At 40.3% G+C, this 25,805-nt stretch overlaps 1 protein-coding gene across 2 annotated transcripts in view; it reads left to right on the top strand.

Annotated features, from left to right (window-relative positions):
* Positions 1-25,805, top strand: part of pebp4 (phosphatidylethanolamine binding protein 4) — a 47,653-nt gene that overhangs the window by 7,036 nt on the left and 14,812 nt on the right. For both annotated transcript variants that reach the window (XM_084551585.1, XM_084551584.1), the window contains exon 4: positions 13,842-13,940. In XM_084551585.1, coding sequence (XP_084407711.1) covers positions 13,842-13,940 — 99 coding nt within the window. The remainder of the gene's footprint in view (positions 1-13,841; positions 13,941-25,805) is intronic.

Genomic DNA, 25,805 nt, shown 5'->3' with positions numbered 1-25,805 from the left:
TTCCCCTTTGTCATTATAACACCCCTTTAAGCTGACCCGTATCCCGCTCCATTCAGTCAGTGCCCATTACTACAAAACATATATGATTCATGCAAGATTCTGAGGAGGAAAGAATTACAACCTTCTGCTACCAGGAGCACTGGATTGATTATGCATATTCATTGCAATGAAGAGAAGCAATAAACCTCCTCCACCTTCTCACACCGAAGAAGAATAATTTGCACCTTTTGAAGCATGTGTGCGGCATGCAGACCACTGCAGGTACAAACAGAAGGACTCATATAGGCTGTTGCGTTCCAAGTTGGGCTGATAAAAAGAAATATGTGAAAATGTCCCTGTCACTTTTATATCCCACAACCAGTATTTGTGTATGTTCTTATTTCTCTTACCTTTTTTCCTATTTTCTTACTTCCTCCACATACCAATGCGTTCACGGATATAATGACAAAATATTTTATTCTTCGAGCTACTCTTTTGTCCTCTGTTGTAGCAGTTGCATGGTACTCCTTCACCTTACATTTGGTGTAAGAGCGTAGGCAGCAGTACTTTTACTCTGTGGCTGTGAGTAAAATATGATTTCAATAACCATGAAAATGCATTGTATTATCAATGGGAGGATAAGAACAGATTAAGGAAGCTCTGGGATGCTCTTACAAATGACAATGGTCAGGTTTCTATGCAAGCAGCAGTATTGGAGAAAATTATAGATTTTCCCTCTTTGACTAAAGCTCAGAGAAAAAGAGGCGGTTCAAAATGTAAAGCCGACTCTCTACACCCCGATATGTTTAAGATGATGTTACCTGCTTTAATACATGGCAAGGTTTTGGCATTGATTGGGCATTATTTTGAGATATTTTTTTTTTTACATAGTGAACTTTCCATGTAATAAAGTGCAGCTGTTATTTCTTAGGGAGAAAAATATCAGACAATGCATGACAATTATGAAATTCATTAATTGGATTCAAATTGCTTCAGCGCAGAGGGAGTAGAAGAGACTTAGAGATGCAGCAGGTCTTTAATAAAAATACCACCTGAACCTGCACCTCCTGATTATTATTCAGAAAGTCTCTCTTGTCAGTTCATATACATTGACTGCAAGATCTGTTCAAACAGAGATTCATAATCTGCATGGGAAGTGCATCTGCTGCTGTGGATACTTAGACAAACATACAAGATTAAATTTCTATTTATATGAGCCACAGAAACCTAACATTTGCCAGAGAATCATTGTAAGATCTGGAGATGACTCGGTTGTACCTTGGCACAGTGAGAAACTTGTACGTTTTCTCAATGTGATCTGTCCAGCAAGAGCGAGAGAGCAGAAGTATAAACTTAAAAAGTGAGAAAATAGACTTTGTGCATAACTTTAAAGCCAGGATTACTGTGATGCTTATGACTGAAACCGAAGTAATTTATTTATTTTTTTATTCCTTTGACAGCCTCATTTGTTTTTAGAACTAAGTAATCGCAAAGTTATAAGTGATCAAGTGAAGTTTACTTAAGACCCAGATGCTTGGCTTAGTGGCATTCTGCCCATAATGTTTTGTGCTTCTCATTTGTGGTCCGGCACAGGGTTTAGTTACAGTTGTGTCCCAATCCTCTGATTCACCTTCTTTGAGAACAGCTTCAGGGCTGCTCATAATGCTTAACTCTCCATAATGCCATCCCCTTCATCTCCCCAGTGGTTTTATTGTCTTAACTCTGCATGGTGAGACAGAGTGTACGAAAAAAAACCAGGTTAATGTTTGGCTCAGTGAAAGTAAAGTGTCTTTCCAGAGACAGACTCTTCTGTCTTTTGAGAAAACTTGTTTAGTTACATCGTCAAACTGTTTTTACTACATTTAATGTTCATTTGATTAGATGGAGAAGTTCACTTATCTTTCTTTGGGCCTTAAAAGTCTACTAATGGTAGACGTCCATTATACGTGTTGACTGATCTGAGCGAATGATAAACCTGCCTTCTTTGTCAGTTTTCTGATCCTGTAGTTTGGAAGCAGAGAAAATGTTATGCAAATGATTTGTTAATCCCTTTACATTATTTGTTCCATTTCTCCCTTTCATTTTCACACTCAATTTCTAGCACAGCGAGCTGACAGGCGGACACCCTCAGATTACTAATTCTTAAGATATAGAGAAAAGTCAGTCATCCTTCCCACATCTAGAATACACTTGCTTCAATTAATTAATTTGACTGTAATGATTTACCTGAAAAATGCACAAATGGATCCTTTAAAGCTCTTCAAGTACTTCACTTTAAAGACCTTGAACTTCCACCTTTACTTCTATTTTTTTGTGCATTTTCCTACATGCTTTCACAAGCAGATTAACAGTCTCTCAAGAAAATACATTGACCTGCACAATTAAAGCTATAAAATCAGCATAAGCAGGATAAGACAGCTGAGTATAAGCCGAGAGAGCACACGAAACTGTGACCAGTGTTTTTTTCCCCCCCTTAGTTTTGTTGTCCCAAAGGTTGGTGTTAAAAATAATAAGAAAGAGGTGGGATGGTCTTAGATTCAAGAAGCTTAAAATGCAAAATCTTAAATAAGCCCAATTTTTCCCAGCCAATCGCGTAGCATTTCGGTGGGTTTGTGTTGATCGTCTCAACTGACTCACATACCGCCCCTCCCCAAATAAAAACACTAGAGATTTACGTGGCTTTTCAAAAAATGTATCTAGACATTTATCCAGCTTAATCTTCTTAACATATTAAAGTGATTTGCTTTACCCTGAAGTGGCTGAAGCTGCGAGCTCACCGCCCCTCATGGCACTAAGACCTCGGAGGCATTGTGGACACCTTACGCTCTTGAATAAGAGGAAGGTGGGCAGGAGTCAACCTGCTTCTCAGCTGTGGAGCTGTGGCTGTCCCCGCTGTGCGTCCATTTTACTTTTTTTGTTCTGTTATTAGTCCAACTGTTGCACTCAGTCAGTGTTCTTAGGCACATGGCTCTGCCAGCACTGCCCACACTGTGGTGTGGAGGTTTGGAGCTCTCAGCTTTTGAGCTGAACTGAAAGAGCTCTCTCACGGAGTAGGTGTTGGCAGGATGCTTTGTTTCTTTCTGTGAATGTCATGAGAGGTATGGATAATGAGAAAAACTGAAGCACAGTGATGGTATGATTTATCTGGGTGCCAACTTTATGCCTGCAGATTCAGGCATTTTCAGATAGACGATGTGCTTAACCTTTTCTTCAGACGCGACACAAATCTGAGAATCACTTGTGACGGTTACAATGTGTTTTTCTTTAAAACACCACTTCACAGGCCGTCCAGCTAAAATGTCCTGGTCAAACTCAAGTACTGATAATGTCCTTATTTGGCACAATGCTCTATGGATGTGCTTCAGGGCATTCATTTCGCCAGATCTCATCAGTAGAACTGCACGTTTACACTTGGAGACACTCATTGTAGCTGAAGTCTTGTGCCATTTATTGTCACCATGGTATTTAGCGATGGGGTCAGAGTAAATGTGGCGTACCCTAGGCATAATTTATATGATTTTGTGATAAGCTGACTGAAATATAATGACATCCTTAAAATTGTCTTGAAATAAACATAATAATTTTTTTTTTATTTCATGGATAAATGCACTTTTTCTTTAAATAATAAATGGTTAAATTGGCTGCATTGTTAAGATGAAAGATTATTGCATTTTGTGTGTATATAATCAGTGGCGTATGGTCCCTTGTCCATTTATAGCAGTCTAGTCTTCATAGCTTTCTTACCTTTTCACCTGATTGCTTCTGAACACATTATATTATAAACCCCAGAAATATTTGGATTATAAAATCCGATAAAAAGAATGCAGACAATACTCTCAACTGAGAAGCTGGAACTTTCCAGTGTGGTGGGATTTTTCTTGAACTAACTGGTGTATCGATGAAATATTAAACATTATTACCTACTACTGTACTACATTTTCTTCTGGATTATGCTCAAAATAATGTAGTGCTGTTCGCTGTCATTCTGGCTAAATAATGAAAGCAATTTAAAATGAAACTATCGATCTAGATTAGAGTAAAACATTTTTCCTCTATGCATCTCAAAGGAAAACGAGAACATTGACTGCATAGCAAGATTTGCCGCTAACAAGAAAGCAGACGGCCACTGGTGATACTCTCACCAAGAACACGTGTACATACGCTGTACCATAATCATGATTTAACTATGCCATGTTCACTTAATATGATGAAATCTAGTGCTGTATTCAATCTCTTCTCTAATTCACACTGGCAGGTACTTGACCTCCTGTACTTGGACTGAATGTTTGACAGGTGTTAAAACCATACACAGAGGGTGCCCATGTAAAATGTTGTTGAACGCAGCACAGCTACACACAGATGAGCTCTTCAAACAAAATATGAGTGGTACCTTCTTTTCATATCACACAGAATAGGAGAAATTGATTGGAACTGGGAGGCTTAGGACTGGATTTTCCTCAACCATAATATTTTTTCTTTAACAACTGGAGCTTAAATTTAGATTTTTTTCTGGCTTTGTTTTTTATTTCTTTGTCCAAATCCTATCGAGTGGTGCTTCAGGTTTTTCCTTGAGTAAAAAGTTGATATCGTTGTGGGGAGGGAGAAAAGACTTTTTTCATGTGTGCAGGAATGTAGATTTCTTCCCCCCGTGAAATCCTAATTGTGCCTTGGAGGGCTGGTAGGGTATCTGTGCTCAGCTCAGCTCAACAGGATTTGTGTCTGTGTATGTTAGAGTATGTCTCTTAGCTTGAATACGGATATAACCCTTTCATTGCACAAGCTGCTGATTTTTCATATTTGCCGATAGGCTCATCCTGTACACCCGTAGCTTTTTGTGGAAGACACTGAAAGTTTTGGAAGCGGCGTCCATATATATGTATTTAGACTGAAATATTTTATATTTGTTGAGAACTAATGCAGATAACATGTGGATCTCTTTTTATCGGATGAGCCATATTTGAAAATTAAACTCCTGAGAGCGGGTTTTGTCAATAGTAGACGGTCAGATGGAGAATACATCACAGGTCAAAACGATCTCTGTCCTTTGCACTACCTGAATTATTGCTGTACATTTATCTATGCAAATCCAGGATAAGATCCTATCTGCCTGCAGCGACATATCCCCCTGGATTTGGTCTATGTGAGTTAGGCAGGTTGTGGTTGACAGTGGAAAAGGAATTGCAACAACATATATGCAGAGATTATTGCTGTAGTCATTAATTGTTGCTTGAAAGGGGATTAGGATTACCGGTCCTATAGAACACTCTAACACCTGTCTTTCCTCATATCTAACAATGTTACTTCAGTTTTCCTTATTTCAATATCAGTTCAAGTTGGCAAAATAAAAAAGGCTGATTTATTCAAATGAATCATCAACGCTGGAAATGATTCAATATGTGCCACATTCAGATGGGTGATATATTATTCCCTTGGGGAGAGGCAAAGATGGAGCTGTGGAGCTGTTTTATTTGTGCTGTCTTTATCAGTGTGTCAGGCAGAGAGGCTGAGCTTGTTCTCTATGAATGGACGAGCCCTTGAACCATAAACCTGTACCTCCTCTGATAACAGTTTTTGCATTGTGATGTAAGTGCCATTCTCTACGATGTCCTCTCTGACAGGACTAAATATATCAACATGCACAAAATGATCTGTCAGACGAATTATTTTATTTCAACCAGTTCTCTAAAACTAAGGATTTTCGGTGCTGCGTGTACCGTGTGCGCCTTTGAAGCCGTATTGTGAATTTTGTTAAGGATTCAAAGCGAAGCGCGGTATTGTGGTTGCATTTCTCCAAGCTTTGCTGTCCTTAATGTTTTGCCTGCGGTGAACATTTTTACTGTACATTGTGTCTTTCACACCTCATGGTTTATATATCGTTTAGTGCTATTTCTGCTTTTGGGACCTCTGACTGCTCTGACGTCTGAAATCACCACATCTTCTAAGGTGATAAGAGTGCTCCCTGAATTACTCAGAGCCCATGATGACATGGCCCTGATTGTCAGACGGGTGGGCTGGTGACACTGGAACACAGACGGTGCTTGTCTGTTTGAAATATTCTGTTTCAAGCTTCCAAGCCCTGGGCAGTCCTCTCTCCCAGTCTCCCAACACCCAGCTTCGCCCACTGAAACAAGACTCTTCCATACTGGAAAATCCGGCCCTGTCAACTGGCAGTCTGGACTAGGTTCAGCCCACACGCCGAGCACCCCCCACCACCGCTTCCACCCCTTAATAGGCACTAGAGTTTGCCACCCCATGTAGATGCCTTTTGGTCGCCATCCATGGATGGCGTCAATAGCATCTTCCTACACAACAGTGACTGAACGGAGGGCACAAGAAAATGTGGGAATAATTTACACTTTCTCACTGTACTACCATCAGAAACCATAATTAATCATGATAGAAAAAATGTGGAAGCCATCTTGGCTGGTGAAACACGCAGTGCCTGTGAACAGCCCTGACACCTTTAACAGCTCTGATGGCCAAATAGGAATGGGTGTCAGAGTGCTTACAACTAAGCTCCCTCCATGGCAGCCTGTTTCCCATCGACTTCAGAATTGTGTCTGCTGCATGGTGGCGTGTAGCAGCTCAAACACTTTAATATATTGTATCTACGCTGCGTGCAAATAAAGACAGTCTTGAGTCTGCAATCGTGTGGTGTTAAATGTCAAAAAAGATGATAGACTAAAGCAATTGTTCTGTGAAAGTAAACAAGACTGTTAATTTTACTCTCCTCGCTCGTCCCAAATACAAAAATGCAAGAGTTTCAGCTCAGCAAAATGAATTGATATGAAGTTAATTTTAGAGCCAAATATGAGCTTGTTTGCAGTTTTAAAATCTCCTTTCATACCCTGCGTAAACTTGTTTTCAGTTGCGCTTGCACACTAATCAAAACATCCACTAACGGAAACAGACTTTTATGCGTTTACTTTTTTATTATCCAAGTACCTCTCACGTTCTCAGGGTCAAAGTAGTTGACTGAGACTCCCAAATCCGTGTGAAGTAATTAGAATGTGCTTTAACTTTTTTCAGGCTGCACTCGGTGGTAAAATAGCAGATCTATGACTCTTAGTGTGCGACATGCTTGACAGATTAATTATGGATATGAGTCCATTGCTATAATTTGCCCTGTTTGACTGGGTTGTGTTCTCAGCAGCCAAACTACATGACAAAAATATTTCCCTCTCGCCTCATTTAGCACAGGCTGGATCTGAGGCTCGTATCCCAGCACCTGGCTGCATGTTACAGCCAGGTGCTGGGATATGAGAGTACCTGTTAGCGGTAGTTACTGTGTCTGAGCATGTGCATTTGCAGAAGTGCTTTCATGGCAGTGTGTAGGTGTATGTGTGTAAAGCCACCACTAGAAAGTGTTGAAAGCCTCAGCTAGCAAGATCGCATCCAGGGTGACTAATAAGCTTAACATGAGCACGGCTGTGTTCGCATGCATGGTGCGGTGAAAGAAGTCTTCAATGTTGAGAGAAATGCAGAAATGGTTCCCTAGGCTGCTACTAATTCCTTCACCCCCCTCAAGCTTCAATCAGACTGTGAACCATCTTACTGTTAGCTATGGCTCCGTAGCAGTCACAAAGTGCACACCAGAAGTAGAAAGGCTTTATAAACAAAGTTCAGGACAGGCTGAATTTAAACATTTACCAAGTTTATCCAAGAGCACTTTTTTGTCTTGGTTTAGAGGCTAAAATAAACTGGATTGTACAGTAGTTTCTAGTGACAAAGATCAGTCGCTGCATACTATATAGGCTTACAAATATTACATTGTCTCGTCTTGCCTTCTGTCTTGTGTTAATTTGATTAAAATGCAGCATATTTGCATATTTATATATTCAAACGTGATTATGCAATTATGTAAACTTATGGTTCATATTCCACTCTGATTCCTCTTGAACTGCAGCCTCCTCACAGCTCACTCACTCTTCAGTTTGGCCACCTATAATTTGGATGTAGTAGCGGTGTTGTCTTTATGTTGTCTCGTGAATATGCGCTCGTATCCACATGTGACTTTCTTTTGACCATGTGGCTCCTCCAAGTGTGGATTTATAAGCCACTTCACACTCCATTCCTGTGTGGGAGGAGGCTGAGTTAAAAATAGGCAGTTTTGGAGGTAGCGAGCAGCCTGCACTGTGTGAAGTACTTAAGAGCACATGGGAGAACTATTGGTATTCTCTTTGCATATCTTTTATTTGTGTCAATAAACAATATGAATCGTATACCAGTAGTAGTCGTCAAATTACCCGTGTCATATTGTATAAGAGTGTCAGAAGCAACATACTGGTAAAGCAGTGAGGTTGTAACAGTATCTAAGCCATGAAGTGGATTCAGTTGCGAAACAAACTTATAAGCTTATTCATATTATGTGTGTGTTAATGTGCTGTGTGTGTCCATAATATCGTCATCCCCTGAACAGACCATGTTAAAGGAGCATTCCGGTGATTTAGTGTTAGGCTTTAGATGAAGTTGAGACATATACCTAACTATAAAAGGAAGATATCTGTATGCATGCCTCTTGACAACCATTCAACAAATATGCTTCATTTGGTAGATGTGTTGAAGGTTTAAGTGCAATGTTGAGGTTGTTGCACTTTGGCGAAAGGTTCCTTTCTCTTACACATTTGCGTTATGTGTTCATCCTTAGTGGCCCTGCGACAGTCCATACTGCAAGTTTGAATTATTATATATCATTAAACGAATCTGTCTCCTCTGATCAGACTTTCACTTTGATTCATGGGTGAACTGATCAGATTATAGTGGCAAAAGGCCAAATGTTGTTGTGGCTCAATAAACCACATTTTTGTTCAGTGTTCAGGAATTCTTAGACAACATATCACATAAGTGACTAATATGATGAATAATGAATCAATGACATTTTGTATCCAAAAGGCATCATAATGCTTGTTAATACATATATGAGTCTGGACAGACATGGATGTAAAATGAAACTTCACTAGTTGGTGGAGATATAGAACCAGAGGTTGGTAATTCTCGTTTTTAGACACTGTTCCGTATTCAGTGTTCAGTTAAGGTTTTGGTCATTGAGTGTTTCCAGTGTGGAAGAACCTTATATTTTTTTGTTGTACATTTTTTCCAGTGCAGTCTGTGATGATGGCGGTGGTGAATATGAACTAATCCACTGAAATGACTGAAGGAGATAAATTTAGAAAATAGCAGAAATAACTTGTTTAAAACAGACTGGACTGCAGAATGTATAATTCACTTAATAAACATATTCATAATAATACAGCAGTAAAGGAGAGATCTCTTTTAGGAATTAATAGCATGAAGTAGCTAATTTGATTAGCATCTAGATTTTGTACTCGATATTATTAATGTACTAATATTAGAACAATTTGAAACTAATGCACATGTGAAATAGAAATGGTGAAAAGTTGTAATAAATCCAATAAAAATACATTTTAATTTTGAAATAAAATCCAACTACATTAACAGACAATTACATATATATATATAAACACAACACTTGTGAAATATGAACACAGGAAAATAAATGAACAAAGCCATGGTAAAATGGTATGTTTTTAAGTCTACACTTTAAGATTGCAACACCTCAGGCAGACAAAAGCTAAAATGAATATGAAGAGGAATAATGAGCACCTCTATGGGGCTCCTCATTTATGTGTATAAACTAATTACTTTTATAATGAAATGCTAATTGACATCTTAATTAGAATAAAGCATCTGCAACTGAAAGTGTACGTAAAGGTATGAAGATGTTGCACGAGATCCTGGTTATCCAGGTCATAATATATTTAAAACAAAGGCAACAGGCCTTGCCGCAGTCCTACATGAGTAGTGAAATGGCTTAAAAAAAACTCAAACAAGTCCAGTTGCATTTGCATTTGCCTTTAAATCAAGTCATCAGGCATTCAGGCCTCAAGTAAGTTGAGTCTTACGGCATGAGTTCAAGTGAGGAGCAATGAGGTTTCCAGACTTCTCCAGATGAGCAGTGGGGGATGGGCTGTTATTAATGACACTGAGGACCTTACCTGTAAGGTCGCTGACCTCTAGGTGAGAGCCACAGCCCCCCTTTCTATCTCCATCTCATCTTTTGGTGTGCGGCTCCCCACTTTCTGGTCAGGATTCAATTACTGCTGCCTGGTTGACCTCTGACCTACTCTACACCAGCGTGAACCTCATCTTCTGACCCTGGCAGTCTCACTACTGTCAACCTTCCCCGTCACTTGCTCTTCTGCCCCTCTAACTGCTATCTGCCTCCAAAATGAGACCTTGTCACTTTTGTGTAAAAGTCCACACAACTCTGTTCTATGAATGACTTTGATTTTAGATTGTATGTTTTGTTTATTTTAAAGTCCTTTTTATTTCCTGCCTACAAAATAGTAGAACTGGTAAGATAGCTGAGACTAATTTGCTCCATCGTCTGACAAATTTACTTCACCAGCTGTGTTTTATGGTTCTTATGTTTCGCTATTTACAGATCGATCTTTCAACCTCACTCTAAGCTGCAGTCGATGGTTGTTAAGCCATCACCGTCTCTTAATCACAACACAGATACCTGTTAATTACCAAACGAGTTCAAGTGTTTTTGCTACTTAAACAGGGATTTGGGATCGATGCATTGCATTGCTCTAGGTCGAGCAGTGAGCACGGCTGACCATTTAATGAAACGTTGTGGGTTCTGTGCGTACAGCCTAAAGGAGATGAAGTGCAAGGTGGATAAAGCAATGGGTATATTAATAGGCAGCTGCGCGGATGACACAGTTTGGTATTGGGTCAGGGATAAAGCATGAACTTATAAACTCACAGAGGGGCCTCTCCTTCCTCCCTCCTTCTCACTAACTCACTCTCGCCCTTCGTGGTGTCATCAGTTAGCAAAGCTGGGCTCGATTGCCCAGGCAGCTCTACGAGAGCAGTGATTAGCCATCTCTCTGATTCTCATCCCCAGCAGAGTTCACTCAAAGGTAATACAGTAGTTTACATCCTCAGAGACACTGGTTTGCCTCTGCCTTTGTTCTCTGCAGTCTTCAGTTTTGCAAATACTGTATCCATTCGATGCTATTGGCATAGAGTGGGAGTTTCTCTGTCATCTCTTGAAAATAAAACAATACAAAAATGCATTTCTAAAAACTGCACCTACAGCTCCACAATATATAAACATGAAGATGTATAGAGTTCATACATTCCTCTTTGAAAGACTGAGTGTCCCTGAAGAGAGCACCTTCCCTTTCCTTTGTACCACTGACCAGTAGATGTGACAGAAATGCCCAGTCGGCTACAGGGTTTATTCCACCCGCCTGGTGTCTGAGGTGTGGTCTCAATGGGCCGTTTTGCTGTGATCACAGCAGGCAGTGGGAGGTTAATCCCAAGAGAATGCAGGCTCAATCTTCCCCCGCCTCCAGCTTTCACCCAGGGCCTTCACATCCCCTCCTGTATAATGGCCCGATAGAGCTCCATTGCCTGTGGCCCGACACCTACCCAGATTTCACTTCTGCTTCAGATTATTATTATATTTTTAAAGTCCTGCATGTTTTTACATACCATAACACAGTGCGCTTCTGACCTTTCACCTTTTACAACAGTCTAAATTAAGTATATGAACGAGACTAGGCACAGAAACATTAATAATCCTCCAAGTTTTGAATAGTGCCCTCCAAAATACAGAAAATGAGTGTCAGTGATTTGCAGTATAAATTACCACCAGCCCTCAAAAGTTAGTATTAGTGAAAAATCGTGCCTTCTAGTGTACATCTATGAGAAAAAGCCCTGTTAAAACAGGTTTTGATATACATTTAGTTTGTTTGAGCCCAGATAAATTATTTCAGATGGCAGAATATGCATCTGTTTTTCCCTGGAGTCTTTCGCACATATCTGTGCGTAATTAATGTGGATTTTGACAGATGGAGAAAAAAAAAAAAATGTCCTCGTAAGAGAGAAGGGTACATGCCACAATGTGTGAAGTGCAAGCATGGTGGGAGCTTCTTGTATTATTTGCTCCCCATGCCAGCTGGACTCGCCAGATTCTTACAGGTAGAAATTCAAGCACTAAATATGCAAAGAAAGCATTAAAAAACCCAGAGCCCACTATAAATAGATTGTGTTTTTGTTGTTACAGTTAGAAATTAATGTGAAATGTTCTTAATTTTGTTCTAAATTTGGCTTTAGAAAAGCCAAACCTGTCCAATACAGGGTGTCTCCATTCATGGTAACTTTCGTGAAATATCCAATGAAGTGCAATTCCTTTGAATGGTAATTGTGACTGGAGGTCATTTTAATTTAAATGCTTAAATTGCCTTTTAGTCTGTGCATGTGTGTGTGTGTGTGTGCGCGCTCGTGTGTTTGTGTGCGTGCTGTTGTTTCAAACCATGTTATTTCTGAATGCATCGGGGTCTGACTTAAATATTAGTATAACTACATTATCACAGTTTCTTTGCCTGGTAGCAAACATGTACAAATGAGGATTACAACTCTTGAGAAGGCAACAGGTCATGGTTGGTAAGCTGCCCGGGGGGGTCACTGATATAGAGTCACTTTTGACAGGCTGTGGAGGAGGCTCTATTGTTGCTGGTGTGTCTGGATGTTACCTGCAGGCACTATCACTGAGACTACAGTATTATCCTATTATTAGGCTTAGTTGTTTACGCTTATTACTGCTTGTCAGGTAGGCAGAGAATCCTTCTGAAAATGAGCATCTGCAGAAAAATACATGACTACTTCTTTATCTCATTCAAGTACATCGGCTTAGGATAATTTTCGGGGGCCTATAAGAATGTCTCGATAGGACAACAAACAGAAACGTAAGGTTTATGTTTACATGGAAGCATTTGATTCTTTGAAAATGTTTTACCACACCACCGACAGTGTTATTTGGCAGTCGGTGTGAGAATGTAAGATGCGCTGCGTCTGTTTTATATGTATTAAAGCTAATATCATAATGGTCTTGCCTCAGTTGAAAGTACATATACAGTAAGAGGATGTTGTGGATTGAAACAGCCTCGATTAATGTCTCTGTTTGTAGAGGAAGCGAACAAAATAAAAAAAGCCCATCATATGGTCTGGCAGATTTTGGGCACCAGACCAGGGATGACAAATGTGCTCTCGCAATAAATCAATCTGCTCTCATAATTCTCTAACTTTTAGGGACAGACAGAATGAAGATTTTCCGGCAATTAAGCCGCCAAGTCAGCGTCCAATAACTGCGATCAAGTGTTAGTTAAGATGCTTTTTCTCTCACTTTATCCATTGACAGATTGAGGGGTATAAAGATACTTGGTAAGTGGCAGAAAGTTACTGTGAATATGTTAACGAGAGGATTTGGTATCTGATCCAAAACGTTGTCGTTTTGTTGATGTCACAGTAATGGTATTAAGTTTAAGGAATAAAAGAGGAGACGAACAGTGCTTGCTGTGCCTTGTGATTAGCACTACTGCAGAACATATTATGATGTGTGTTATTGCCTATTAGTAGCTTTCTTCATGCCTTTAATATTTTAGCCTTGACAACCGAATTGAAGACTGTGTTATGATCGTGTGTCAGACGAATAAAAAAAACTAAAAAGAAAAAAAGCTGTCTTCTGGCTTTGTGAGCTTTCTGTACACAGTTGAAAATTCACACAGCTTAAGGTAGAAGAACTTAAAGCTAAGAAAGTAAAGCATCTGTTTTGAAGCATTTAAACTAAGTATTGTTGACTGCTGAGATGGCTGACAAGCCTTGGGCAACGTGATGTACAAACAGCACATGTCTGCATTCATAAAGCGAAAGCGATCAGGTACCGCTGTTACTGGAACTGCCTGCGGGCTCATCACAGTGTGTGTGGTACTATGGCAAATGCATTCTGTGTTAAATGTAATAATATATGAATCTCGTTCTATCTGCAGAAAAAGACGTACGTCCTTGTGATGGTTGATCCTGATGCTCCAAGGCGTGCTGAACAAACATCTGCTTACTGGAGGCACTGGTTAGTCGTGGGCATACAGGTACAGTCTGCATTAATCTCTGATCTCACTTTAAAAAACACTCATGTTTTGGTGATAGTGATACAGGCAGTATTTGTCATTGGATTAGGGACTCATACGGTACACATTTATGGAGTAGTCCTTGGTTGTTGTTTTTTTTTTTTTTTCTTGAAAATTGTGCATTTTCATAATCTTGGGGTCTCACTTGGCATGTCTTGTGTTTACATCTGCACTGGGGCCGACGGTAAGGCTGAAAAATTATGAATGGTTTTTAAGCCTAACTTGGTTAAAAAAAGGATGCCAAGTTTGAAAAATGTTAATTTTTCATATCATGTATCTTGTGCAATAAATGCCTGTGACAAAAGTGTGGGAGTAAGTCTTTCTAAATGGCTGTGAAAGTTTGCAAGGCCCTGTCAGCAGCAATTTCCCTCTGCTGCAGAGAGCCTGGGACGTGTCAATGCAGGCGTGTGAGACTGAGATTGAGGAGAGCAGCATGCGAGGCGCACACTCTTTCTCCCATAGAGCTCCAGTCCCTCAGCTCCCCCTTCAGTGGAGAGATCTTGGCAGAGTGTCCTCCCTTCATCTGTTCCCCCAGGCAGAGCAGCTCCCCCAATGATCCACACTTCTCCATATTTTACACCCCCGAAATGGGCACGGCTCCGATCCCCTTATTTCTCTTCATATTTCACTCCCTTTTATCCATTCGTTTGTGTGTTTTCACATTCTTGCATTCTAACGCCAAATGCATGTTGAGTTGTTGATTGCCTCAAATATTTTGAGGTTTGCAGACATTTTTTAATCCCCCGGGAACCGGGAGATCAACCCAGTAGATTAAGACTAGTGGTCTGAAAAACAAACACACAAAGACGCTTCGGCGATGTATCGCTGTTCCCGTTTGATTTGATAAGGCGTGGTACAGAAGTAAACGCCGCATTGATTCAGAGATCTTAATGTGATGTGTTCGGGATATATATTTTAGTAAAGCAACAATAGGTATAAATTCAGCATTCTGTGATTCAGCTTCTTGGTGCTCCGCTTAAGAGATAATTTATGCAACCACACTGCAGCTTGCCGTTAAGAATCTTTGAATATTTACCTCATATCACTTACATCAATGATAAACCAAAAAAAACACTATTTTCCGCTTTATAAAGCTGCGTTAGGTATTACTTCTTATTTTTAAGCCCATAAAGTCTGTCTGGCTGCATGACCAGCTGTGAATAAACAAATGTCTTTCAAGTGCTCAGACAGACCACATTCTCTCTAGCAATTCAATTTCCTGTCACTTGTGTGGGTGTTGACCTGCGTTGCCCATGTAGGGATTGGCCAATGTGATGGGATGTTTTTTGTGATTGTGACTGGTGGTTGGTCAGAAGGGTTAATGAGCCTTTTGAGTGATGCCACTGTAGTGGGAGGTGTTTAATTGACCAGGGTGGCTAGGTGGCATCACACAACCTGTTTTTTGTTTTTTCAAGTGTCAGTGTGAATGTGTTGGGTTTTGTTTCGATGCAGTGGTTTCGACAGCAATGTGGGTCAATTTATGAATGGATTTGTATATGTAATTCAGCAAAAAAGACTGACAAAGTATTAATTTATTCTCTGTAATTTAGTTCCATTTCTATATTAGCTAAAGAGTTCTATACGGTAATATGTTTGCTATTCACATAGCTGGGGTCAAGCTTTCAAATGTCAAACGGATCAGTGTTTTGATCCTTACTCGTCAAATAGCGCGAGCCGCAGCGGCCATATTCTTTTCAACTATATTCATTAGTCGAAGGTCATTCAGTCCTGCCCCAGCTCGCAGATGTTTCCGTAATTAGTGTGTATCCTTTATCCATATCCACATTCATGAAGAAAAAGATTCCCTTAATTCAGCTGAGAGAGAGAAGTGAGGTCAGGATGGACTGAGCAGCAAGACACCGTAGATTTACTCTGATTCTGCAGCCAGGTCTCATTAGAGGAGCAACGGTAATGCAACAAGGACACAGTGGAGCGCCCCGTGTGTTACGGATGCATCACTCACCTTGCTTTGTGCTTCGTTATGTGGCCAGCTCTTCATTTATCAAAACGTGTGCTGAGGATCTCTTCATCATCAGACAGCCATGCCAGAACCCTCTCAACTGAGGCATTTGTGAACTGGATGTTTGTTGCCGCACTGTACCACGTCTCACATACAATAATCACAGTATTCATCCACAATCACAGTGTAGAGCCTAAAATTTAGAACACGCTCTAGAAACAAGAACGTGATCTGAGCGGAAAAGGTTTGGACTTTTTTTTTTTTTGGTGCATGATCATAAAGTGTGTAATTTATGTTTTAGGAAGGGAGCCTGATGGTGCAGATTTTATGAGCGGAGCACTTTCTGTGGTTTTATATCGTATGTTTTGCCGACTGGACAAACAGATATTAATGCCCTTTAGACTGGTTATCATCACAAATCTACAGATCATGGTTAAGACCTATAAACTAGAAAACCTTTAGGGAATATAAGAGGAAACGGTATCAACCAATAAAATATGTTCTTTGGGAAAATTTACCTTGAAAGAAATATTATACATTTCTATACAGTTTAATACATTTGAATATTAAGAATTATTATTATTATTTAAAATTATTATTATTATCCACATTAAAAATGGGCAGCTGCTACAAATCCAGATAAATAAACATGAGCTGGTTTAAATTCTCCATTATGGGATTTGTGGCATAACAGACTCAATTACCAAAATGTTTGTGAGTTTATCCAAATTGTTGTAGGAAACAGATACAGGAAGTTGTTCTGTCACCAGCAAGCTTTAACTGGATTGCATACACTTGCCAGCGTGGCTCGGTTTGTATCTTTTCTAATCTGATAAACTGCATTTTGGCTTCTTTGTCTTATTTTGATCTGTAATAACTGAGCTGTGCATTTGTTTGCAAATAACACAGTAAATCATAATCTTTGTACTAAAGGTCTTCCGAGTATCAACACGCGTTCATAAACATTCAGAATAACCATACAGATAGCAGTGTGAGTTAAGTCTTATTGTTATGTTTATGTCAGGTGTCAAATCTTTTATTTAACCGTGTGTATCACTTATCATTACTCTTGACTGCCGAGAACAATTTATTCCACCAATTAAGTGTAAGTGTGGGGCTGGGTGTCTCGTCTTCTCTCACCAGCTGTCCAGTTTAATTTGGAACCCACATTATTAGATGTTTTATATTCATTTTTATTGCAACTGCCCATTATCATTGACCCCTTGAGCTACAAGAAACGGTAATTTTGAATCTCCTGTGAGACACGCTGTGTTTTTACATCAATTATGGACAATTACCAAAATAACCATCAACAGATTGTTGTCTCGCTTTCGAAGTCGAAATCCAGATTGTGAGCCCCTCCCTCCCTCGCTCCGCTCTCCCAGAGTCTAAATCAATACAGATGTTCCGGTATGGTCTTGCAGCAATAATTACTCTAACAAGCAAATCATTAGTATCTGAATAGAGTCAGCTTATAAAAATACAGCACCGGGTGTTACTTTAACTTGTTAATACTTATTTTCTCATTATAGTTTGGGTGCTTAGTGAGTCAACATGATGCAATATTAAACTTGCAAAGCAGTCCTACAGTTAGTACTCAGAGAAAAGCCAAGGTGCTCATTGCTGTGAAATCCCATTTAAACAGAGATGTATAGCCCTAGGTTTTTATGGATGTAATTGATAATGTATGAAGTCTCTCTCCTGAGGGTTTGCCACCGTGTTAAAGGTGTTAATTGGCTTACATGTGCAACTTTCTCTACATTAAAGTGCAAAGGTAATATGAAGGTAATTACTGGATTATCTGGCGTCTGTTTATATCCACCGGAAGCAAAAGCATTAAGGCTATCACCCTTTGTCAGTTTCGATCGGACTGAGTCGCAGCTTTCTTTCAAGCTTTTATATAAAGGATTTATGACCCATCATAACCTGTTCAGACTACAGATAATGTGGATTGGAAGTCATCATATCTCGTTTAACATCCTCTCCCTGACTAATTGAGGGCCAGGTGGACAGTTCAGCACACAGTGCACTGTTCCCATTATTATTGTGCATGAGGGATATGCATGCTTTAACATCGTTCTCTGTTGTAGCAGCTCTCAAAGGGGGACAGAGCCTGTGTTCGGCTGCTGCTTAGGCAAATACAAACAGTGAAGTATTGTGACTGTATCGGACCAGCTGGCTTTGTGTTTGCGAATTCTGTGGCCCGCAGAGATCATCTGCTCCACACCTCAAGATGTCCTTTAGCTGAAAACTATTAGACGTGTAACGCCTTACAGCATTTCATTGAGTGTTTAGCTCTTAAGAGAACAACACTTTTGTTACTTTGTTTGTTTATTATCGACCACTCACTTTAATGGACCAAAACCCCAAAACACGGGGCTTTTAGGAAGGAAAGTGCTGCCCGAGTAGCTAATTATAACAAAGAAATATTGTGTTACAACTAATGTCGTAATATGGCGATAGTAGCATTAAATTGTTTAGGAACAATGAGTTGCAGCTGCAGAGACATTGTGTACTATGCTCTTAGAATTAATTAGTTTTGTTTGAGTCTTTAAAGTAGATCTTGTCAGTCTCCTTTAGTCAAGTATGGCACATTCTCCTTATCTTAAATTTACTCATCCTAAGTTACGTTCACTTTCGAGATTTGCAAAAGACAGTTTCAGATCATTACTATCTGGGCAGCACTAAATGGCAGCATTGCATTTGTAACCTTTGCAATAGCGTCAGTGTTTGTTTTAGCAAAATACCTATCCAATACTGCAAATAAACATATATAATTGCATTGTACTTTATCCTGTAATTATCCCTATTGTGGTATGTTACGGTTTAAGCGTTTATTTTTGACAGACAGCTGCCCCCATATGGAAGCAAAAAAACAATTTCCCAAAGGCCAGACGAACCATAGCTAGCTTCATTGCGAGAACAAAGAACCATTGGTATTATTCATAATTAAACTCTTATTGTGTACTCTGCTGAATATTTCCATTCTTCTGCCTCTCTCCTGCTCAGTCTCATTTCCCCTCTCGGTACTTTGCACCTCGTGCTGGGAACATCTGTCTGGCGTCAGAGTGGAGCCTGGCTGTGCAGATTGGAGCAGGTAGAGGAGCACATTGTAGCCCAGCTAATGATGAGAGTGTCTGCCCTCTCTCTTGGAGGAGACGCAAGCTGCTGCTTCACACTCGCTTACTCCACTCATACGCCCAGGGAAACAGATTTCCAAACATATGCAGTATGTTTTTAATCCAGTTGAGCACTTCATTTCCCAGCAAACACAAATAACCTTACGGGACATCCATATCTTATGACAAGGGGGTGGGCGCAAAGGAAGTGAACAATTTTCCTTTTTAATGTGATTTTTTTTTTTCCCTCCAAAGTTGCTAAACATGCTCATAACCCAGGTTAACAGTTTGCTTGTTTATGGTTTCACAAACTTTTACACAGAAGTGCCTCCTGGCTTTGAGTCATATGGAGCAACTTTATCCACTCTAAACTCCAGTTGGTGCACCTGTTGTCATCCTTTATTTAAACTTAAACTGACAGGATAAACACATGTTCTTTGTGCTAAGTGTCTTAAAGAATACGAACAGATTGTTGTCAGTAATATATACGTGAGAAGTAAATAAACTGAGCACCTGTTTTAAGTGATTAAGAGCTATGGCAGAACTTGAAGAACTGCTTTACGTTCGAGCTGAAATAGTGACTCACCATCAGCATGAAACTAGTATATTGGACTCTGTATTTCATATTCTAGCGTGAATTAGTTTGACCCTGATAAAGTTTACTTGCGGGTCATTTTTTCATAACAATCCAAAACCTCCCTTGGTATAAGTCAACAATAGTCCTTAACATGGAAGCGCAGCTGGAGGTGCTTAACATTTAGAGCATGTGCTCATCCTGTCAAATACAGCCAGACAAATGTCAGAGGTGGTACTACATGGAGTTCAGCTTTTGGAAGTCATTCCATCACTAACCCTTCTAACACTCCCCCCACAGCCTCTCTGTAATATTTGTGTGCTAGTGTTTATTAGCTCACTTTTTTTTTTAGCTGTTACTTCTGGCTTGGCCTTTTTCAAGGTAGTACACCTTCATGCCTGTATCTGCCGTCTGCATCATTATTTGTGTGACAGAGTTGGAGAAAGGCTCACACAACTGAATCTGTGATTCGTTGGCTGGCCTGCCTACTTAGACTTGGTGTCACTTGTTGTCTCTAGTGCTTTTTTTTTTACATCTGGACATCCCTGGCCTCGTGCACAAATACCCGGTGAAAATATCGATCTTATCTTACATGCAGCTTATTAACAAACAGGTTCTTCTTCAGTGTGGGCTGCTGCTCACACTATTCTCTGCCACCTAAAGGGAAAATTACATAAGAATCCTCCGCTCGGTTGTCAGCTCCATCCCCCGTCCATATACAACAAACACGCACGCACAAGTTCATGCGCACTTATGCACACATAATACTGTAGCTGATAAACCACCAATCCTCTTGCCATCTCTGTAACAACTGACCTCCCTGCTGTGGTTGCGGTCGAGAGATGATTGAGGAGGTTTCACAGCGTTGAGAACCTGATAGTTTCATGCAGTCATGAATACGAGTTTTAAATGTTGCCTAGTAGCGTTTTCTAGGAAATGAAATTTCACAGGGAGGAAAAAAAGAAAAATCCTCTTACATCGCTTACACATTTATTTTATTTAAGGAAGTAGATCTGCTGTGTGTCAGTGTGCTGCATTAATTTTTAGCCAGAACATTGTCCTGGATATATCACGATTACTCTCCAAGAAAACAAGGACAACCTGGAAAGCCCTCTTTGATCCAGTCTGTCACACTATAGCCTCGTACGGAAAATAAGAACAGATTGGACCTCATCCATGTGAACGCAGTTTTAAAACCAGTAGCTCGGCGCGCATAAAGACACTTCTTTTAATATGTGCCCCCTTTCTTCACACCCACGACCATTGTGTATAAAATCCTGTTTTTCCTGAAAAGATTTCTAGTCGCAGCCGCAGACAATGTTCCCCCACACAAGCTGTCGTCTTTGTCATACCCCCCCCCCACCTCCCTCCACTTCAGTCAGTAAAGCAGGATCTTTGGCAGTCGGCCCCGCGTGCAAATTTGTGTGTTTCAGGGTACAGGTGGGGGGGATTGACGGAGTCTGCCTACCTGTTCCCCAGTAAAGTGGTCATTTTTGACAGACACGGAGAGGGGGCATAAAGCAGCCACGGAAACCAGAGGGGCGGTTAAATGAACAAATGTCAGGGCTAGTGGGGGGTTGCTGTGGAAAACGCTTCCTCTTAGGGGTGTCTCCTGATAGGGTAGGGTGAAGGGGAGTGAGGCATGCTGATAAAAACAACTCACTAACAATTATGCTCACCTAAAATAGCCCTTACTTAAGTATATAGCATGCTTGCCAGTTAATTGTACACAAAAACAAAGACTTCACAAAAGACCTCCTGCCGCCAATGTATTTTCTTGTATTTTGGCGTGATAATTAAGTGTGACAGCTATGAATGCAAAGTTGGCAGATATTATAGTGGCCTGTCTAACTCTACGTACTGATTATGTTTGTTTGAATTCCAAAGTTTATATCAAACTGTAAAAATAGAAAATCACAGTATAGTGCAAAGATCTATATTCAATAGGAGATGAATAACTTCAGTTGGTACAACAGCGTACATTGTGTACAATTAAATGAAGTGCACTCGTATATCAGAAAGAGTTCACCTGCAATCTGCCATGAATATTACACAATACAAATCAAGGATGGAGGTTTGACTGAAATCCTAGAACAGAGTCTGGCTCTGCTTTACTGATATTAAATAAATATTGTGCCGGTTTCTGTGAATGCTACCAGTACTTAACAATTGCTAACATTGTACCAGTAGATGAGTCCATTCTTTGCAGATTACTGCCCATATCTTTTCCCAACCAAGCAGCTGACTACAAGGGAATTAATGACAGCGTTCCTAATATTCTCAGGAGATAATGCTTTTTGTAATGGCAAGCAGAAAGCCGCCATCAGTACAATACATTCAGCAGTAGCCAATATTTTATCCGTGTTACACTTGAATAATTTGAGCACGACTGCTGCATTTCCTCTGAATTGTTCTCCGGATTTGTTAACTTGTTCTTATTGATATGCTGTGGGACTAACAACCATAAAATCTACTAAGACCTCTGATCTGTACTATTGACCATTATCATAGCCAAGAGGTTTGTTACGATGTGGTATTTTTATGCTACACTTGGTGAGAAACCTGTTTACATTCCAGGGTGCTGTATAGTTCACTTCTCTCCGCAGCTCAGTCAGATTCCAAAGCACTGTATAGATTTCTTTCAGCTGATGAAATTAAAAAGACAGCAGTGTGTGTGTGGTGTGCCTTCCAGCAACGCGATTTGCCTGCGAGTTCACGATACGGGTTGAGAGGGGAGTTCCTTTGGGGGGGATTAAATAGCTCCCTCTCTTCCTTCCCTCCTCCCCTGCCCTCCATACTTGCAGAACACAAACAGCTTGCAGGGCTGCGCAGTACTTGTGCTACATGTTTGCCACAGTGCTGCTCACAGGTAACAATAAGCCAAGGTCAGAGGTTAAGAGGGATTGAGAGTGGAGCTCGGATTCTTGTGCGTTCCTCTGGCAAACATTGTGCATACAGGCACAGGAATCAGTGCCCAAAGTATAGCTGGGAGAAAGTGAGAGACAGAGAGGGTGAGCTGGCTCGGTAGGGAACGGGGTATCGAAAAGAACGAGACCAGGGCTGGTTTCATAAAGATACGTTAGACTGGTTTATAAGGTTAGGAGAGATACACTCTTACCCCAATGCTGTGGTACCAGATAGACAGCTGCACATAATCATAGACTAATATTAAGCTTAGCAAGAAGCAATTGCATCTGCTGGAAAATGGGCACTGCCTTCTCTAGAAAAATGACAGCACTGGTTGTGTAATCTTCCTCTATGAAGAGCTAAAAGGAAGAGTTCAAAAATGCTTGAAATTGTGCTCCTACAAACAGTCAAACCAGGTTTTCCTTTATAACCACACTCTTTAAACCAATCTAAATAAAAATGATAAATTGTCATACCAGTTGATTTAATCTGTATATTAGATTAAATGCATATTACTACTGTACTTAAAGGCATTCAGCTTATAAAGGGTTAGTTTAAAAGTGTGTGTAACAGCACAGAATATCTGATCATATTCCTTGAGTTAAGTAAAACAACACAGCACAAAATTACAGTCGTCAAGTAAAACACAGAGATTGCAAAAGTATATCCATGTCTAAAACATAGTGTCAGCTGAGCAGAACACATTCATTCATTGCCAAATGTTTGTATTCGAAGTCAATTAACAATGTCCCCGACTGGAAAAGAGAGTAGTTACAGATAAATAAATAGAAAATTGTATGTATGGTTGTAGAATGGTGTCCTAATTGTTGAGGTGGATTTAAATCCTTTTAACTGAATAGAGTTGTTCCATTTACATCAGATTTGTTCTACTGAAGATCGAGGAAGTTTGAACTTGGATTTTCTATCTGCCAACTGACTGCTGGTTAGATGTAAACCAAAGTGAAGGTCTGTGAAGCCAGATCTCTGCCTCCGTTGGTGTCTTTGAATAGGAAGGAGATTATCCATTTAATCTCTTAATCATGCACACTGTATACATGGTTGGTCCTGTGCCTAAAACCTCTGTCCTGATCAGATGCATCATAGCCACCTTTTGCTATGATTCCATCAAACCCACAGACTAATTCAGGTTGGCGCCGACACTGATGCACTGTTGTATCCTCTCCAGCTGTCAGTGTATTACACCCTTGGTGCCCTTTTAAAATGAATCCCAGACCAATGGTGCATAAAATGAAATGTGGAAATATGTAGATTTTAAAACAGCTTTTTCTAAAAGTCCCTCATTCCCAGAAATGTATTCAGAATAAAGGCAGTTGTTTCATAACATGAATTAGGTTACTGTACATTCTGCCCAGTATATGTTCCCCAAAAGTAGGAATTAATAATGAAGATGCTTTTTGGCCTGAAATTGCTATTCAAACAATTATGTACTTAGTTTCTTCCAACAAATGCATTCCACATTATTGTTTTGCCTCATAGCAAAGCACCTAAAAGACTAAAACCTTTCATTCCAGCAAAGGCCGCTATTGGTCACCGTCAATAAAAGCATAAAAGCATTTATTTCCCACGTTTGTCAAATTAACAGCATACTCCATCTCCCATAGGACTTGTAAGGTTCATTAACCTTTCTGTGAAGTGGGACAGGTTTCCAGCAGTTACCATAACCTCTGTCTCGCTCCTGCCTCAATTATAATAGAAGAATTAAACATCCAGCGATTCAAAACAGTAATGCTGCCTCTTAAATCCCTTTGTACCAGCTCTCAGTTGTTAATGACTAAAGACACTGAATGAACTGGAGAGTTATCAACAGATGTAACTGTGGACAAAATCAAATCAAATGGCTACTCTTAACGGCAGGGATGACTGACTCTACATGTACAGTTTTGTGGTTTTTAATGGCCAGAATTTGCTGCTCCTAAAATGATTATTCTTAATGGTGAGTTGCCTTTGTTTTCTATGAATAACGTACATAACATGGATTAATGGTACACATAGCTATTATTATTATTCGAGAAACTATGCCACTACTGTGTGGAAATACTGTTTGTTTATTAATTATTGCAGATTGAAGGATATTTCACCAAAGCTTACCAATCTAGACGCCCCCTGGCCCATCGCCCTTCCAAAGTCAAAAGAACTGACTGACCTTGAACTAATTAAGCGGTCAATTACACGCCTGTTGATCTCTTTTAATTTCTTAGTAATTGGATTAATTGTGTGGGCAAAGAGTTCGTTCTCTTGTCCACCTACGTCTACTCCTCCATCATCCTCCTCCTCCTCTTCCTCTCACTGCCTTTTCGCCTCCTACTTCGTGCACAGGCCCACGAGGTTTTGATACTCATTTATTTTGTGTCACCGTTCGCACCTCAAAAACTGTTTTAATTCTATGCCACCGACTGTTTAATAAGCTTAAAGTTCCTCTCCTGCCCCCTTGCTTCTCCCCCGTCCCTTGATGTATTAATCAAAATCCAACACGTGTCTGGGTGTATTTGTAGGCACGCATCTCTATTATAATCTATCTCCACGGATTTCTAGTCATGCCGACAGAAACCTCTGTAGCCATAGAGCGGTGAGGCCTCGTGCTTGTGCGGAGTGCCTACTGATGCTACTTGTAGGCAAGCTCAGGCTGGGATTTTCCAGTGCCACCCCCGTCAGTGGGAAGCCCTACATGGGGACATGTCAGCGCCTTGTTTGCTTGTTGTGCTGATGAAGCTGGGGGTGGGGCGAGTGGGCAGCCTTGTTCAGGTTCCAGGATTCCCTTCAAATGAGTCAGCCAGCCCCCACTCAAACTGACTGTTACCTTGGGAACTCAGGCTTGGGCTTCCCTCAACATTACTAAAGTACAGACTCATCAGCACCCATACTCACTAACACACACACTGTAAGGGCAGCAGCACGCAGGTTGGATGAAATTAGCTTATTAAAACAGTCTCACTTTGGCCTGTACGCTGCCCTGTTAGGCCCAATCTGCTCTCTGAGCGTGAGATGGCCGACCCAGCACGGCCACTTTGTTAAGGCTTATGTGTAATGTATGCAAATTGGACTGAATAGATGGATGTGATAATGAGTTTTGGTGGCTAGCTTCTTAAGCCAGTGATTTGAGTAATAGTATCCCTCAATGCTAATGAGCATGACCAAAGGAGTGTAGGTTTAGTATGTCAAGAGTGTGTCAGGTGATCTCAGTGATGGCTGGAGTTCACTTAATAACTGGACTGTTTATGTTTCCAACTCAGATTTAGGTTCATTAA

The sequence above is a fragment of the Chelon labrosus genome (assembly GCF_963514085.1).
Source record: "Chelon labrosus genome assembly, chromosome: 9".
NCBI lineage: Eukaryota > Metazoa > Chordata > Actinopteri > Mugiliformes > Mugilidae > Chelon > Chelon labrosus.
This window is presented reverse-complemented; position numbering and strand designations above follow the sequence as displayed.